The sequence below is a fragment of the Hippopotamus amphibius genome, chromosome 1 (genome assembly GCF_030028045.1).
Source record: "Hippopotamus amphibius kiboko isolate mHipAmp2 chromosome 1, mHipAmp2.hap2, whole genome shotgun sequence".
NCBI lineage: Eukaryota > Metazoa > Chordata > Mammalia > Artiodactyla > Hippopotamidae > Hippopotamus > Hippopotamus amphibius.
Window position 1 is genome coordinate 29,340,802 of NC_080186.1, and position 19,196 is coordinate 29,359,997.

The 19,196-nt window shown below is 44.7% G+C and overlaps 1 protein-coding gene across 1 annotated transcript in view; it reads right to left on the bottom strand.

The window, feature by feature from the left end:
* Positions 1 to 19,196, bottom strand: part of GRIK3 (glutamate ionotropic receptor kainate type subunit 3) — a 235,422-nt gene that overhangs the window by 83,748 nt on the left and 132,478 nt on the right. Inside the window, exon 2 of the mRNA XM_057744441.1 lies at positions 11,327 to 11,503. Coding sequence (XP_057600424.1) covers positions 11,327 to 11,503 — 177 coding nt within the window. The remainder of the gene's footprint in view (positions 1 to 11,326; positions 11,504 to 19,196) is intronic.

Genomic DNA, 19,196 nt, shown 5'->3' on the forward strand with positions numbered 1-19,196 from the left:
CAGTATGGAGGTTCCTTAAAAAGCTAAAAATAGACCCACCATACAATCAAGCAATCCTGCTCCTGGGCATGTATCCAGAGAAAACTCTAATTAGAAAAGATACATACACCTCATTGTTCATTGCAGCACTATTTACAATAGCCAAGACATGGAAACAACCTGAATGTCCACTGACAGATGAATGGATAAAAAAGGTATGGTACACACACATACACACACTGGAATATCACTCAGGTATAAAAAATGAAATAATGCCATTTGCAGCAACGTGGATGGACCTAGAGACTGTCATACTAAGAGAAGTAAGCTAGACAAACACAAATATATATCGCTTATATGTGAAATCTAAAAAAATGACTACAAATGAACTTATCTACAAAACCGAAATAGACCCACAGACATAGAAAACGAATTTATGGCTACCAAAGGGGAAGGAGGGGAGAGAGAAATTAGGAGTTTGGGATTAACAGATATACGCTACTATATATAAAACAGATAACAAACAAGGACCTACTGTATAGCACAGGGAACTATACTCAGTATTTTATATATATAAGCATATATACGGGTGTGTGTATATGTGAGTGTGTATCACTTTGTTGTACACCTGAAACTAACACAACTACACTTCAATTAAAAAAAAGCATGCAGCATAGCATTCGTGAAACAGAAAAGATGGTTTCTTCTATGTTACCGTTTCTGTGATTAGCATCACCAGCTTTGTACCTGGTCCTGTTCTGAGAGGAAGCTGAGAAACATACAGGAGTGAAACACCTACCTGCTGATGACTCTCAAACTCCAGCCCCACCTGCTCTCTAACTCCAACTTGTACATCTCACCTCTCACTCGCCATCACCATTGGCATGTCTAAGACGCACCTCAGACCTAACATGTCCAAAATGTCACCCCCTCTTCTCCTCCCAGCCTTCCCCATCCCAGTAAATGGCAGCTACACTGTCCCAGTGCCTTATGCCCCAAACTCTGGTTTTGTCTCGACTCCTCTCCTCTCATATCCCACATCCCAGCCCATCAGCAACTCCTGTTGCCTCTCCTTCAAAGCATATCAGAATCTGACCACCCTCTTGGACTCCCACCCCCATCCAAGCCACCATCATCTTTTGCTTGCAGTATTGCAGAAGCCTCCTCACCGCTTCTGGCTTCCTCCGTAATCCTCCCTACCATCTTACCTTTCACAACCCAGGGTGGGTGACATCACACCTGTGCTCCAAGGGCTGCTGCTTCACTCAGTCTCAAAGCCAAAGACCTTACAGTGATTAATGAGATCCTACTTGTTGCAGCTCTTCCCCACCCTGTCCCCATCACCACTACCATTTTCTGGCTTCCTCTCTCATCTTTCTTTCCCTTCCTCACATCACTCAAGCCCCACCGGCTTCCATGATGTTCCTCAAACATGCTAAGCACACTCCTGCCTCAGGGCCTTTGCACTTGCTGTCCCCTCTGGCTGGAATGCTCTTCCCTCAGATATCCACATGTCTTCTTTCTTCCCTTCCTCCAGGTCTCTGCATCTTTGTGTCTTATTAGAAAGACATCACTGCCCAACCTGTAAGAGCAATTCCTGTCCAGCCACACCCCCCAAACCCCACACCTGCTTTGTTTATTAAATGACCACTGAAGTCTTGTTCATTTGTTGACTTTCTCCTCCCACTAGAATGCAGCAAGCTCCAGGGCAGCAAGGGCTTGATCTGTGTTGTTTATTGCTGTTTCAACAGTGCTTAACACAGTATCTGGACCGAGTAGGTGCTTCACTGACATCTGCTGAGTGAGTGGATGCTGAATCCCTGCCTTCAAACAGCTCACATTCCTGGGGGAGCCCCAGGGCTCAGGCAGGTCAGACGGCAGATGCTTCTGGGAAGGGCAAGCATCAGTGCGCACAGCAGAGCATGAAATGAACAGAAACCAGGGCAGCTGGGACTCAAAGCAGGGCCTAGGCTTATGCAGGGATTGTGTATCAAACACCCATAAAGGGGGACCTCTTGGGGGCAGTCAGGGGAGGGCTCCCCAGGAGCCACTGCCCTTCTTCTGCCAACTGTTTCTAGTTTTCCTTTGGGCTCCACTGCCTTTCCCATGTCCAACCCACGAGGGGTAGGGCAAGTGACCCAGGCCCTAGCCCGACTGCTCACTCACTGCCCCCAGGCCACAGCCATTGGTTTGGAGGATGGTCCTGTGACAAACTGGAGCCAACGGGATGGCATGAGACCTCCCACTGGGAAGGGGGATCTTCCTGCTATGACTGGACCCAGGAGGAGGTAAGAACTGAAGGTGGAGTAGCGCCCTGTGCTCACAGAAAATGCACAGTGCTTGCCTGTGAATGGAGTCAGTGCAGAGGAGAGAAGAGCTAAGAGAGAAAGAAATATGAGCCCCATGACCATGTGGAACCCTGGACTTCGGTTGCATGGAGCGATACATCCTCTTTTTGCTTAAGCAATTTAGGGTTTGGCTTTCTGTCACTCGCAACCATCAATGAAGCATCAGCACACCCACCAGCCTGTGGACGTGACAATGACACTGTGTGCACGTGTGTGAACACATGACTTACATAGGAGGAGGCAAAACATGGATACGCAGTGGATTCAGACACATCCCGGTTGCCTCAAGGGCCTCTGGGAATGACCTACTGGGCTCAGGTCCACTCCTAAGATTTGCAAGGCCCAGGGCCACAGAACAAATAGAGGCCCACATACCAAGGGGCTAAATATTTAAACACTGTAAGTCGAGCTAACAAACTGTTCTACAAAACATGCCCTTTCCTCCTCCTTCCACAAAGGTGCCTTCATAACCACCTGGAAAGTCAGGTGAGGATGGGGACTTCTACTCAGTGATGTGGGGAGAGAGGGCACCAGCCCCCACCCTGCCCCCTCCTCTTGGACCACTGGTTCCACCCTGAACCGTAAAGGGTCTTGAACTTCCCACGTGGACACCCCACATGGGGGGTGCCCAGGCTCTGTCCACACCCCTTGCAAACAGCTGTCTCTTGGTGACCCCTACATAGGGCCTAGGAGTGTGGCCATGGCAGGGGGGCTCTCCCTCCAGAGGACAGCCCAGGGCAGAGGCTCATGCAGGCCTGGAAGTGGGCACACAGCCAACTGGGCAGGAAATTCAGATTTCTGGATACTTGGGGCAAAGACTGGAAGGGCAGGACACAGGCGCCTGGTGGGCAAGTCCCCTTGCTCCCACTGACCCCTTGTCCTCAGAGGAGATGCCAACCAGGGGAGGGTAAGGGCAGCCCCTCTATAGCACAGGCCCTGGGAAAGGGCCCCTCTTGCCTAGGCTAAGGGACCCAAAGAGACAGGGTGGTTTGAACTGGTCAGAATGTATGGTCTTCAGGGTGTTTTTCCTCTCCATTGACATCCACCCTTCCTTCCTCACTGCCTCCTAGGAATAGGAGATACTGTATAAAGTAGCTATTTCTCCTGAAATTTGTACTCCCCCCAAGAACACCAGAAAATGCCACTTATGGTCTGGATGAAAGAGCACTCTAGGGTGTGGGCTAGTTATTGCCGGGAGTCTGCTGGAACCGCCTGGAACATGGGACAGCATAGCCATGTGTGGGAGGCAGCAGGGCCAGCATGGAGGGCACCTGTGGGGTGACCAGGATTCCTCATGGCCAATGCCAAGTGCAAGAGAGGACACACACTGGGGCACGTGGTGCCTTCCTGGTGTTCCTACAGTTGTGGGACTGGAGGTCAAGTCTGGGAAGCACTCTTTTGTCCCTGCTATTGTCACCTTAGAGTGAATAAACCTCAGGCAGCATTCTGTGTGACTGTGTGTGACATAAACCCCACAGATAATAAATGCTTCAAAAACTGGAACTCTAGGTTTGTCAGTAAATGGTCCAATCTGGGAACAGTTTTCCTCTTCAGGGCCCTCGCCCCAAGGAGGTCATGCCCTGACCTATACTCTCACTGCCCATTCATGCTGCTCTTCTGCTCTCTGGGTTTTGCTGAATATCTCTCTGACCACTTGTCCCCTTACGAGCAGGTCCTCCTTGAGCAGCTACAGAAGCTGGATAGCACCATGGACGAGATGGTGATAGTGAGGGACAGCCATCCAGGCCTGGGCACTCCCTCTTGCCCAAATCTGAGGATGCAGACACCCTATGAAATCTGTAGGTTTCTCCATGCTCTACCTTCTCCCTCTGTTTTGAACCTTCTAGTGGTCCTCTGATGTCCCTGGTTTCCATTCCAGTATCTCCTGTCTCTTCTATTTTTCTTTTCCTTCTAGGACCTGATTGATGACTTGGTTGAACAACTTTTGTGTCTCATTCCCTTCCACTACCCGCTCCAAGCACCTGTCTTTTGGATTTCTCACCTTGATCCATATCTTGAAGCAGACAGGCAAATGCTACCCTGCCATCCCCACCCAGCCCAGCCTCTTAGGCCCAGGTCCAAAGTCTGGGGATCCTGTTTGACCGAGGCAGGGGAGAGCAGACCCGCCAGAGTACGATGATGCAGAGGACTGCAAGAAGGATCTTGAAGGAAGTGATTTTTGCCATCGATTGTGAGGCTGGTGACAAAGGTTACTGCAGTGGCAGTGGTGACACTCGCGATGGTGAAGACCTATGAGGCTGTTGATCACAGCGATGTCCCTGACGAGGGTGGAATGGTGATGATGTTATGACAATGGTGGGATGGGGATGAGGGGACTGACGATGCTGCACATGTCAATGTCACGACAGTCATGGTGCTGATGATGGTAGGAATGATGATGGTGATGCACGTGCTGATGAGAGAGGAGGTGACAGTGTTGACGGTGGTCACAACAATGGTGGTGGCGATGCTGGTGGTGATGAGAGGTGATGATGAGGGTGCTGATGCCATGAGAGTGGCGGCGATGATGAGAGCAGGGCTGGGGGTTGTTGGCAAGGATGTGAATGGAGTTGATAACCATTTGGATGGTGTTGATAAGATTGGTCATGATGATGTTAATGCCATGACTGTGACGGAGCTGACGAGAGCAGGATGCTGGCGTTCGTGAGACTGATGATGCTGAAGATGCTGCTGTCGCTGCAGTGGTGCTGCTGATGGTAGGGATGATGATGGTGATGCTGATGTTGTGAAGAGTGGAGGTGATACCACGGCTGGCGGCAATAACAGTCACTGTGGTGATACTGCCTTGGTGCTGCGAGCAGTGACAATAGTGGGATGCGACCATGATGACCACTCTGGCTTTCATTCCGTCAGAGATGCAATGACTAGATCTCACTGCTGGGTGGCGGGAGGCATACGTCCTGCCCTTCACCTATTTCTTCTTCATGGCCTCTCTCCACATCCCTTTTCCTGTCCCTTCCATGTTCCTTCCACCCTCTGAGGAGCTTCCAGCCTGGAAGAACACTGCTGCCCCAAAGGGACCAGGGTAGGGTTGCAGCAGCAGCAGCAGCTTTATCTCCAGATGTTTCCAGGGCAGCAGCCAACTCTTGTTCTGGCAGCCCTGAGCACACACAGCAGTAATTACATTATTTGTGGCTTCAATTTTGAATCCATTTTCTGGTCATTTTACAGTAACTCAGTGGTTCGCAGTCATTGCAGGAGTCCACAGCCTGAATGCAGTTCCCCACCCCCTTTCCATGGCAATTGTAGTTGTAGCAAAAATTATCCCAATCAACTTGTGTCTTAAAAGGAATTGAGCAGCCCAGAGAATAAGTGAAGGCAGAGGAGCCTGGGGAGGGCTGGGTCGATGCCAGCCCCACTCTGGTCAGGCTTGGAAGAAAACACAGACACTCTCTGGGTTGTTGGCTCAGGCACTGCCTGGCAGTCACTCATCTTTTAATTTTCCACAAAACAGTTAAAAATAAAGACAATAAGTGAAAGTCCCTGTTAATGGGGAAAGGCCTCCGGGGCCTCATGTGCAGGGAAGGACTAATTCAATCAGAGCTGGCAGGGCAGGCGGTGCCAGGCTCCGTGCCTCTGCACCCCCTCAACCCACATGGCCCGAGGTGGCTGGCTCCGGCTGGGGTGAGAACCTCTGCCTAGGGAAGATGAATTATCAGTGGGTTAATTAGAATGAGGCCCAAGTTCACCCCTCCCCCCGAAGAGTCCTAATGATGCTCCCGAGGAATACATTTTTAAAAACCAAGGATCAAAAGAAAAAATAAAGATCACAGAACATGGGGTTCCCTGAGGGATGGAGGGAACCCAATGGGGAGCATGATCCAACAGCAGAAATGCCTCCAGGGTCAGACAGCAGTGCTTCTGGCCACAGCAGGGGTCTGTCTTAGGTACATCATCAGAAGGACATTAAGGGAGAGTGATGGTAGAGAGGAGCCACTTAAAATTTTTTATTGAGATATAATACAATTCAGTATAGGGCATTCATTTTAAGCATAGACTTTTATGAATTTTTACATATAACTGAACTCAGGTAACTACTACTTCGATCAAAATATAGAACATTGCTAACACCTAAGAAGGTTCTGTCTTCCCCTTTCCAGTTCATATCCCTCTTCCAGAGGTGGTCACTGTTCATTCACTCAATGACCTGTCTGTGAGCCTCATCCATGATGGTGGGTGTAGCAAAGTTGGTTCTGCTTTTATTGCTGATTCAATTCCATTGTATAACTGTACTCCCCTGTCTAGCCACTCCTCTGTTGATGGACTTTTCATTTATTTCCAACTTTTGACTATTATCAAGAAAGTGGCTAGAAACAACCTTCCGGACATACATTTCACTTTAGTAGATGCTTCCAAACAGTTCTCCCGAGAAGCTGAACCAGTTTTCACTCCCACCAGCACTGTGTAGGAAAAATAAACCTCACCTCCTACCTCCCTCCCTACCTAGAAAATCAATTTGAGGCAGATCATAGAGCTAGCCATGAAAGATAAAACAATAGAGCTTCTAGAAGAGAACATAGGAGAATATCTTCATGATCTTAGGATAGACAAAAACAGAACACAAAGGCATCAGCCATAATGGAAAATATGGATAAATTAGATAAACTCCTTTAAATGAAAAACTTTGCTCCTCAAAAGATACTACTAAGAGAGTGAAAAGGCAAGCTCATCTGCAACAGATATATGCAATACATATACCCGACAAAGGACACATGTCCAGAACATATAAAAGGCTTCTTTCTACAAATCAATAAGAAAATGGCAAGCAACTCAACTTTCAAAAGTGGTTGAAAGCCTCCAAAAGGCGCTCCAGGAAAGAAAAACAACAAATGATCTATTAGCATGTGAAAAGATGCTTGATGTCTCTGGTTATCAGGGAAATGCAAAATAAAACCACAGTGAGACATCTGCCACATATACCACCAAAAATAAAATGGACTTTACCACGAGTAAGCAAAGACGTGGAGCAACTACAACTGTCCTGCATGACTGGGGGTGGGGGGCGCTAACTGATGAAGCAGCTTTGGAAAACTATTAGGCTGAATATGTGCACAATGTATCCAATGAAAAATATGCATGTTCATGCGTCAAAAGGCATCGACAAGGATGATCATAGCAGCACTACCCTGTGCCTTAAATGGAAACCATGCAAATGCTCCACAGTAAATTTGATTTTTAAAACCCATGGTTTAGGGACTTCCCTGGTGGAGCATTGGTTAAGAATCCACCTGTCAGGGGAATGAATTGGGAGATTGGGATTGCCATATGTATATTACTAATAAGAAAAAAAATCAAATTGTATACTTTAAGTATATGCGGTTTATTGTAAGTCAATTGTATCTCAATAAAAGTTGTTAAAAAAATAAAGTTATATAACAAGCTTAAAAAAAAAAAAAAAAAGAATCCACCTGCCAAAGCAGGGGACACAGGTTCGATCCCTGGTCCGGGAAGATCCCATATGCCATGCAGCAATTAAGCCAGTTCGCCACATCTACTGAGCCCATGTGCCACAACTACTGAAGCCCATGTTGTACTCTGCAACAAGAGAAGCCACCACAATGAGAAGCCTGTGCACCTCAAAGAAGAGTAGACCCCACTTGCCAGAAATAGGGAAAGCCTGCGTGCAGCAACGAAGACCTAACATAGCCAATTAATTAACTAATTAGTTAAAAAAAACCCGTGGTCTATTTGTATGATGGAACACTACACAACAATGAAGAACAAGAGACTGCTGTTATATTCAACAACATAGATGAATCTCACAGACCTACTGTAGGGTGAGAGAAGCAAGACTCAAAAAAGCACACATCGGTATTCTATTCATGTAAAGTTCAAAAACATGCAAAACTAGTGTAGGGCACCAGCAGTCAGGACCGTGATTCTATAGCACAGCAGTGAGGAGGCAAAGGGCTGTGTAATCTAGTGGAAGAGATGGATGGTAATCACATAATTACACCCACACACCCACACCCACACAGCCAGGGGTCAGGGATGTGAAAAAAAGGTCCGGAGTGTTAAAAGATAGAAGCCGGGAGACCTGACCTTGTCTAGGGGTTTGTAGAGGGCTCCCCTGAGGACCAGAGGCTGAGAGGAGAAGGAGGAGTTATTTAGGTAAAGAGGTGGGATGGGGGGGAAGGGAATTATAAGCAGAGGGAACAGCATGTGCAAAAGCCCTGAGGTGGGAGGAAGCTTGGCACCCTGAGGATGGCAGGAATGGCTAGGACCCAGAGGCCGCGGGAGCGAGTGGCACACATGTGGCTGGAGGGTCACACTGGGGCTACACTACACAAACGAGTCATGTGGCCTGCTGTGAGATAGGGAGGGGCTGTGGTTTTGGTTCGTTGGACCAATCTGGCTGGACTTTCAGAGCTGAGGGTTTCCGTCTCGGATCTACTCATCCATCGGCAGGCAATCCCATGTGGTGTGGGACTGTGAGTTCCTACCGGAGGAAGTGTCTCGGCAGGCTCTGCAGCTCTGCCTCGGGCTCCCTGCTGGGGAAGGTCCCTGTGCTGAACAGCATGTGCACCACTAGAGGGTCATCGTAGTCTTTCAGTGAATTTTACAAAAAATGGACAGAAGACACAGCCTAGCTCTTGGGGTGGTTGTGTCCACACAGGCCTCTGTGTTCTGTCCCCAGGCATTTGTTCTGTGTCTTGACCTTTTCGCTGAGCAGTTTTGATTGAGGTCAGTCGTTTTCTAGCTGGACAAGGCCAGGCAGGGGGTGCCAGCATGGACTCTCAGCAGCAAGAAGGAGACCTGACTGCACAGTGTTGGCTGGGCTGCAGTGGATGCTGGGAGAGAGCTAGGAGGATACAGGCAGGGAGGAGTGCACGCCAGCACAGGGAGAGGAGGAATGGCGTGATGGGCAAAGGACCGCTCTTCAAGGCTAACAGGGTGGGGTGCCTCTAGTTTCTTTGCATTTTGGCCCTTGGGCAGTGGCTTCAAAAACGTCAGTGACAGCTGTGCTCAATGTCAGGGAACCCCCGACCTGCAGCACACAAGGCAAGGAGAACCAAGGCGGGCAAGGCAGGCACCAGTAGTGGGAAAGTGCCTAAAGGTGTGAGGCCCCTGACCTGATGGCTCAGTGTGTGGAGAGCAAGGCAGCTAATATAATAAGCACAAAGTCCGATGGTGCTTCATATGTGCCAGGCACTGTTCTAAGCACTTCACAGAGGTGTGCCCATTTTGCAGATGAAAGGAACTGAGGCACTGGGTATTTTGTGCAAGGCCACGCAACTAACATCAGAGTGGACATGGTGCACTTTCAGGCAGTCTGGCTCCAAGCCCGGGCGACTCTGCCTTTCTGTACTGAGCTGTTTACCCACAATGGGGCTTTGGAAAACAGCCGGCAGCAGGCAGCACCTTGGCAGGTCTGCACCTGCGAGCTCAGGAGACCTTGATTAGCTATTGGGAACCCCTTAGAAAGACCAAGCGGATCTTGTGGATAGGCCTGTCTTCCCAAGATGCATGGATAACGCTCTCAGCTCCACTGACAAGAATTCCGGGCAATGACGCTCAGCCTTCCAAGGCCCATTCTTCCCCTTTCATTCACTGCTTCATTCAATGGTCATTTCATTAGGCACTTACTATATGCCAATCTTTAGGTGCCAGGGCTACACCATTTAAGAAGAGAAAACCTTCCTCTTAGTTGTGTTGGAGAGGAGGAGAAAGACATTAAATGCATACAATTATTTAAGTACAAACTGTGATAAGGGCCTGGAAGAAGAAAAGCAAAGGGCTGTGATAGCATATTATAGGAAGAATGACCTAGCCTTCCCTGGGAATGAGATTCCTTAAGTCTGAGGGATTTTTTTAAGGGAGTTCCATGGAACTCTGTGGTTCTATGGAAGTTATTTTCAGAGTTATCTAAGCCTTTAAGTTAAGTTCCAATTAAGTATATATATGAGTGATATTTTTAAAGACAATAACAAAAGTGAATACTTGTATACTCAAGTGTGCTAAATGCCACAGTGGAAACTGCTAGCTCATTCAGGTATTGACAAGTTACCTTGCTTTTTCAGTGAGGATCTTGGAATAAAGTTCTCCAGTCTTTTCTGCGTAGTCACTGGAGTTTATGGTAAACATGTCACTAATGCGAAAGAACGCAGCCCAGTATTTTATTTTTGATTTTTTAAAATTCAGGTATGGGGAAAACTATTTAATTGGATTTACTACAATTATTTTTGTGAATTATAGTTTTCTTGTTATTATGCGGCCAAAAAAAAAAGGAAACGTACTGAATACTGAGGCCAATGTCAGACTTCAAGTGTCATCCACAGCTGGGGTCAAATTGTTGTCCCCAGAGAAGCAGCTGGTTGGTTTTTTTTTTTTAAGCTCTTTATTGGCTTATAATTGCTTTACATTGTTGTGCCAGTTTCTGCCGTACAACAAAGTAAATCAGCTGTATTTATACATATATCCTCATAACCCCTTCCTCCCACGACTGCTTTCCACCCTCCCTATCCCACCCCTCTAAGTCATCACCCATCATCGAGTTGATCTCCCTGTGTTATGCAGCAGCTTCTGACTAGCTATCTATGGCAAGTAAGTGTTGCATATTTGAACTTCTACATAATCTGTTTTATATATATTTTAAATACTGATATACTGGGCAGGATTTCAATGAAAGAAAAAATAAGTGTGAAAATGCTGGCTTTGGTTCAGAGGCTCTGGAGACCTGGGCTGGCCTCCTTACCCATCTCAGGCCCCACCCCTCATACCCCACCCCTTCCCAAGGCTCCTTCCTTCCCTCACGGGCTTTGCCTGTGGCCTGGGAGCTCCTTTATGAACAGACTGCCGCTCCTGAGAAATGATACAACCTAAGCTGAACTGGGCCAGAGGCTGGTCCTGAAACCAGGCAGGAAAGACTCTAAGCCCTAAACCCACCCAGAAATGTGGCATGTTTTCAGGACCTTGGACAGCAAGCCTGGCCCTACCCATCCCAAAGCCAGAAGAGAGCAGCGGGGAGGCACACTCACCCTTCTTGGTGGCCTCGAAGCTGTCGTGGAAGTGAATCCTCTGGATGTCATAGGTCAAGGTTGTGTTGGGCAGCAGAGTCCTGTTTCGGTTGATGATGTTGGCAGAAAATCGAAAGGCATGCTCCTCAGCGTTCATGACCTGGGCGTTCGGGCCGTCCGCATACTCAAAGATTCCTCCTACAAGAGATGGGTAAAATTGTGTGTGCTGGGGAAGGAGGCGGGTTGCTAAGAAAGATGCTTGGCTCAGAACGTTTTATGGGCAAGATTCTTCCCCCAAATGTTCAATAATATGCCAGATAATTCCCATACGTAGAAATTGTGCTGGAGCATATGAAAATCCTCCCAGTTCATTTCACTCAGCTAGCAAATTCCTGATAACAGAGACTGACAAATAGAGCCAAAATAAAATGACTGACTTATGAATATTGCTATGAAAATTCTCAATAGAGTGCTGGCAAGTAGAATCTACCAGAATATTATTACGAGGATAACATACCATGACCACAGAGTTGTATTCCAGGAATGCAAGTGTGGTTCAATATAAAGAAATCTATGAATATTATTCCATCATATAGATAGTTCAAAGGGAAAAAATATGATCAACTCAAAAAATGCAGGAAGGCATTTGATAAAATTCAATATCTACTGCTTAATAATCTAGCTCTAGAAAAGATACTTCCTTGAAGCATCTTCAGCTCAAATTGGCCTTTAATATCAACTAATGGTGAAACACTAGAGGCATTCTCATTAAAGGAAAAAGAAGAGAGAGGTGTGCAAAGAGTCACACCACACCATTAACCAAAGAGATAAGAAGGAAAAAGAATTTAGAGGCACACCCCCTGGAAAGAAAAAATTCTTATTTGCAAGTGATTATAAATGCCTTCCTAAAAATGCTTAACATAATCCCTAAACCTGAAAACTAGTAAGAACTAGTAGGAGATTCAAGTTCAATGACCAGTTAGCACAAATTGTGTTTTTTAAAAATCAGCAACAACCAGTAAAAACTTAATGGCAAAAGGATTTCCTTTATAATATCAACAAAATATTAAACTAATCATGAACCAACTCCAACATTAAAAATGACAAAAACACCTTAAATGAGAGACATAAAAATAGATTTAAATGAGGCATGTCATGTTCCAGGGTAGTTAGGGTCAAGGGTAGAGGTGTCAGTTTTTCTCCAGATTGCTTTCTCAGTTTAATATGATTCCTATCAGAATCACAGAAGAATATATATATATATATATATATATATATATATATATATATTTACTTGACAAAATGACTCTAAAATACATTTGGAAGACTAAACAGGAGATAGCCTAAAAAGAGATGAGCGATGACTTACACTGCCAGATTTAAAATATATCATAAAGCCAAAATAATTAAAACCATGTCCTAATGGCATATGAAAACACAGATAGGTCAATGGAATGAGATAAAAACTCCCAGGAAGAGATTCAAATAGAGAAAAGTACTTAAGACATGCTAAAGATAGCTATTTCCAATCAGAAGGTAGAAGATGAATTATTCATTAATTGTGCTGAGACAATTTTTCAATTATTTGGGGAGAAATTTAAGGTAGATTCCAATCTTAAGCCATATATCAAAAAAAAAAAAAGTTCCAGATGGAGTAAAGATTACATAGCAAGAAAGTAAGGGAAGGAAGGGGGAAAAACACTATAAAAGTACCTAAAAAGACTATATATATATATATATATATACACACATATATATACACACACACACAAGACAATATTATACAGTATCGAGGTGGAGGAGGCCTTCGTAAGCATTCCAACAAGTCAGAAACCACAGGAGAAAGACTGATAACTCTACAGAAATAATATAAAATGTGTAGATTTCAAAACTCCCATAAACAACATTAAATGGCAAACAAACCTGGAAACAATACCGGTAATATATATGGCAGTATAAAGGTTGATGTTCTGACTTTATAAAAAGCACCTGAAACTCTTTAAAAAGACAGACACTTCAATTTAAAAATGTGCAAAGGGCAAGCATGGGCATTTCACAAAAGAAACAAAAAGAATACAAAGGAGCTATTAACATGAAGAAATGTGCATCCCCTATAATAATCAAATAAACTCAGTGTAAACCAACAGTGAAATACCACTTTTTGCCTGTCCCATCGGCAAACAAAATAAATTATTACACTCAGCTTTGCCGAGGGTGTTTGGAAGCAGACATTTGCTTAACTGCTGGGAGAAGTGGGAACCAGTACACCCTCCTTTCTTGATGGCCATTAGAAATGTATCAAAAGCCTTAAAAATGCTCACATCTTGGATTCATATCTTCGGTTTCAAGGAATTGGCTCCAATGATGGACACACAGATCATGTGTGAGGAGGTGGAACTAGAGAGGCTCAACACCAGAGAAATAGTAACGAAATGTCAATTTGCCATATATTTCCATATAAGAGCAAACATTTAATGATTGGGAAATATCCATGATGTATTTTTAAGTGAAGAACGGAAGTTATAAAGCCAGAGATGCAGTGTGACCCCACATTAGAAGAGGAAGAACAGAAGGAAGACGAGGAGGGATTTACATCATTGACAAAAGAAGAGGAGACATTTCAAAACAACCCAAGTGAACAGTCCCATGTAATAGAATTCTTATTTTATTCTTTCTACTTTTTTCCCCAAACAAACCTCTATTCTTAAAAACAAGTCAACTTCATTGAGGTATTATTTACATGAATAAATTCCACAAACTTCACTCTGTTTTGTGTACAATGATTTTTAGTATTTACTACATTACGTGGCCATCACCACAGTCCAGCTTCTGAACATTTCCATCATCCCAATAAGATCCCCGTTGCCTACTTTCAGTCAATCATTGTTTCACCCCCTACCCTCCAGCCTAAGGCAACCACTAGTTTACTTTCTGTTTCTAGAGCTTTGTCTTTTCCGGGCATTTCATTGAAACGGAATCATGCAATGTGTGGTCTTCTGCATCTGGCTTTCACTGAGCACCATGTTTCTAAGGCTCCTGTATGTGGTAGAACGTATCAGTACATAATTTCTTTTTATTGTTAAATAGTGTTACTTTCTATGGATGTACCACATTTTATTTACCCATTCACCACCAGTTGGTGGGTTCCGGGTTGTTCAATTGTTTAAAAAATTTTTTTAAAAAACAGTAAATGTTTTAAAAAGTGAACAAATAAATCTGCTGCCCTTCTGGCCCCTGCGCTGGTATTCCAGCAGGCTTATAGCTTGTAACACATAGTGTGCATGCGTGTGAGACTGTGTGGGGATGCAGAAACATGCCGAGCACATCCATAAGACAAGATGAGGAGAATACAGCCCCAAATGTTAAGAGGGGGTCTCTCTGAGTGGGAGGATTATGGGTGACTTTGATTTCCTTCTTTGTGCTTTTCCGTATTTTCAAAAAGTTCTGCAGTGAACATGTGTTATATTTCTAATCAGAAAAGCCATAGTGTGATTGTGTGTATGTGTTTAAAGGAAAGTAAGTGATCAAAATACCATATGATCCGGTAATTCTATTTCTACGGATACAAATTTAGAAAAAGTTAGAGATACACAAACATTTATGTATAAGGATATTCTTGACATAATATTGAAAAAAAATAGAAACAACTTGATGTTCAAAAGCAGAAGATTACTCAATATATTAAAACCCACCCATATGGCAGAACAACTTGCAGGCATTAGCAGTCAGGGTATAGGATGGCAGGATATGGTGTCCAGGATTTGCTTCAAAATAATATAGGAGGGGTGGAGGTGAAGGGAATGCAGATAGGGCAGGAAAGGTCATGGGTCACTGGTTGCTGGGGCCAAGTGGTGGGTTCATTATACCATTCTCCCTAGGCATATATGACAGACAGTCTCCAAAATAAAATAGTCTTTAAAATCATAGCATATAAGATAAAAATAACAAATCATGGTCATGCAATCAGAAAAGAAGCACGACATTATCTGCAGATGCTTATTACCATTCTCTTAAAAACTCAAGAGAATCATATCAAAACCTAGTAGAAAGTAAACAGAAAGCTCATCAAGGGGCCAGCATATAAAACATATATAGAAAAATGTATAGCCTTCCTATAAATCAGCAATAAACAGTGAGGAATTACAGGGGAAAAAAGAGACCCTATTCACAAAAGCAACAACAAAAAAAATAAAATACTTTACAATACTTGTGCAATTCCTATATCAAGAAAACTACAAAACTTTACTAGGGGACATAAAAGAAGACTTGAATAAATGGAGAGACATAACTTTCTCCTGGAAGGCAAGGCTCAGTATTGTAAAGATGTCAGTTCTCTTCAAATTAATTTATAAATTTAATGCAATTCCAATTAAAATCAAAAAGGACATACCAGAAGGGCATACACCAAAATGTTAACAGAGGTTCTTTCTAGAAAGTAAAAAAATAATGGATTGCTTTTGCTTAGTGCTTTTCCCCACAGCGTTCTGCACTGAACAGAGCTTCGGTAATAAGGAAAATAGCTTTTTTAAAAAATCTCTTAAAAATACTTACTGATACAGGAAATGCTCATCCTGCTTCCCCTCCCCGAAAGGTAACAAAATAACATCACAGTATGAAACATTTATCAAATAAAAAGTACACATCTATATTTATAGAAAAAAGACTGGAAGGATTTATACCATGGTACCAGTGAGTTTCTCTGGGAAGAAGAGATTTATGGATACTTTCTTTTTTCTTCTTTTTTTTTATGTTTTATTTTATTTATTTTTTTAAGGACTTTTATTGAGATATAATTGACATACAATAAACTGCATATATTTAAAGTGTATGGATATTTTCAATCTTGTTCTTTGTAGTTTCTTCATTTTTCCAAATTATCTACAATGAATAAGTATTATTTTTAATATTTTAAAATGTAAACATTTAAAAAAATTCTTCCAAGAAAGCAGAGGAGAAATCTAGTCGTTAGAGAGTCCCATTCCAAATGAGGGTCAAAGGTCATGGGACAATGGGCTGTTTCCTAGGGCTTCACATGCCCTTGCTTGCCTCTCAGACCTTGGCAGGTGGGAAGGAGAGGAGGGAGGGGGTCTCAAGCCACAGAGACCCAAGCCCAGAGGATACGCAATTCAGTTCCATGAATACCCATTGGTCTCTGCCTGCCTGTCACTGGGTGCTGGGGTAAGAGAAGTCAGTCCTGGGCCTCATTCTCAAGGAGGATTCAGCTGACAGTAAGCAGATGACCATAGATGACCATAACCAGCCCATGTGGTCATCAGTTGTTAGACCCAATAGTGGAGCTATTCCCAACTCAGCCTCCAGAGACAGCTAGGTCTCAGTTCAAACCCTGGCTCTACCCACTGGAGGAAGCTACTCTCTCTGAGACTCAGTTTCTCCATCTGCAAAATGGAGTTCATACTTCCAAGGGTTGATTGTTGCGAGCAAGACAGAAAACAATGTAACTAAGTGCATGGGACACGGTGAGGACTTAGTAAACAGTAGTTATTGAAGGAGGAGTGAAACAATGCTATTTAGAAAAACAAAACAAATTCTGAGCTTCTACATTCTAGGGCAGGAGTTGACAAGCATTTTCTATAAAGGAGTAGATAGTAAATATTTTTGGCTGTGTGGGCCAAAAGGTCTACTGGACTCTTCCATTGTAACATGAAAGCAGTAGCCAGTATGTAAACAATGGATGTGGCTGCGTTTCAATAAAACTTTATTTACAAAAACAGGTGGTGGGCTGAATTTGGCCAGGGGGTTGTAGTCTGTGCCCTCTTCTGGAGGAAGGGCAGCCTTCCAGATGAAAAAGCACCCTTAGGGCCTGGATGGAGAAGATAAGACAATGATAGTTTTAAATTGCTTTGCAAAAGAAACAAAGGTGGGATGTTGAGTTTTTGTGTGGGGAGGATGGGAGAGAAGGGCCCCAGAGAAAGGGTATAGGCAGGAAGTGGGCCAAAAAAGAGAGAAAGAAGAGGACAATATACCCCAGGACCAAAGGTGGGTGAGGCCACGGCAGGAAGGGCCATGTTAACACAGTGATGCCTGGTTCTTAGTGCCCAGTTAGCCTGAGCTGTGCTGTCATCTCCTTCCTTACAGCAGCCCCATCACTTAGTAAAGTCGGTCACAGAAAACTGACTCCAGCTTGTGCTCTTTGGGGACAGTGAAGGAAGGTGGGCAGAGTCCAGCACAGGATGAATCAGGGCAGAACGAGGACAAGAGGTGTAGGAGGTGGGATGAGAGAGGGGATGGAAAATTCAGCAGAGAAGGAAGTTGGAATAAGAGGTGATTAGGAGAAACCGGAAGCCCTGGGGCATCTCGGAGATGCTGCTGGGGAGCGGCTGCCCCCCATCTGTACCTCCCAAAAGCAGTGCAAAGATGACCCCCCAAGTGTGAATCCCCCCGGGCAGCAAATATTTAGATACAGTACAGAGGTTCAGAGAGTGGGTTCTGGATACAGCAGACTTGGGTTTGAATCTTGATTCCGTTCACAGGCTGCCCTTTTCTCTAGAGAATTGTTCTCACCTCTGCCCTGGGGGCAGTCTGTAGCCAATGACTGTGGCTCAAAATGGTGTTCTCCTTGCCTCAGAGCGGGTATAACTGTGTGTGTGCGTGCTCCAGAGCCCCTCCCGACACCCCCACCTTGCATCAGACAAAAACCAGGTCTTACCCAAGGCTGCATCTTTGTCCACCCCTGTCTCCTTCCCTATGTTGCTTTGCTCACTTCCCTACCTGGTTTTCCTAGAGAGGGCTCTTCCCTGCTATCAACCCCGGGCAGCTAAATCCTTGACTCAGGCTCTGCATCTGGGTGACCTGACCTAACATAGGGGTGACATTGCTTCAGGGAGAGTATCAACCACACTTACTTCTCAGTGCTTTTGGAGGAAGGGAAGGGGGGCACTGAACCTCATCAATCAAGAAACCTTCGAGGGTTCTTCTACCCTCTCTCTTCTGGGTCCTCTTGACCTCTTTCTCTTTTGTGCAGGGGGCTCTAGAGAGCAGGGAGCTTTGGGAGCTCGGGGTCTGATGGGCTGGGGTTCTGATTCAGGCTCCACCCCACGGAAGAAAGGCTGCTCTGGGCCTTGGCTTCTAGAGAGAGCACCCTGCCCCACTTTCAGGCAGCTCCCCCATTCAAATGGCTCCTCTCCATTCTCTCCCTTCCCATACAGTCCTCATGATCGTTATTTAAAGAGGCTAATAAGTAGGTTGGCACCGTTGATTAATGCATAATCTTAATCATGATTGCATAGTGTAATTGGCATTAATTTGAAGAGCCAGTTCATTATGAAAATAATTGTCACTGCTTTCTGCTTTAATAAAATGGAGCAGAGACACCAGGGCTGCTGAGGAAATGGGATGAGGGGTGTGTGTGTGTGTGTGTGTGTGTGTGTGCACATGCACACGTGCTGCGTGACGGGTCCCAGAAGTTGTTAGCAGGGGTGGAGCACGGGTGCAGCTGGATCATTTTCTTCCAACAAAATCTTGAGTGGAAGCCCAACGGGTAAAACAAATAACAATAATAATAACAACAACAACACAACAGATTACGTGCCTGGGATGACGCTGAGTGCTTTCCACCTGCTTCATTCAATACTCACGAGAACCTCTACATCCCCATTAGATAGCAATGAGTATTGTCCCATTTCACACAAGAGAAAACAGAGGCCCAGGGAGGTTAAAGAGGTTGTGAAAATTACTATGCGGTAAATTCTCTTCTGCAACCCAAGCCAGCTTGTTAGGGACAACTGTTAACTTTTTAGGAGTTTTGAAAGCGAGTTACTAAACCATCGGCCCCTTGAAAGCAGCCACAGTGAAAGTGTTTACACCACAGAAATAAGCAGGTGCTACAAATGAGGGCTTTTTTTTTTTTTTCTCCTGGAGAGCGTACTTATCA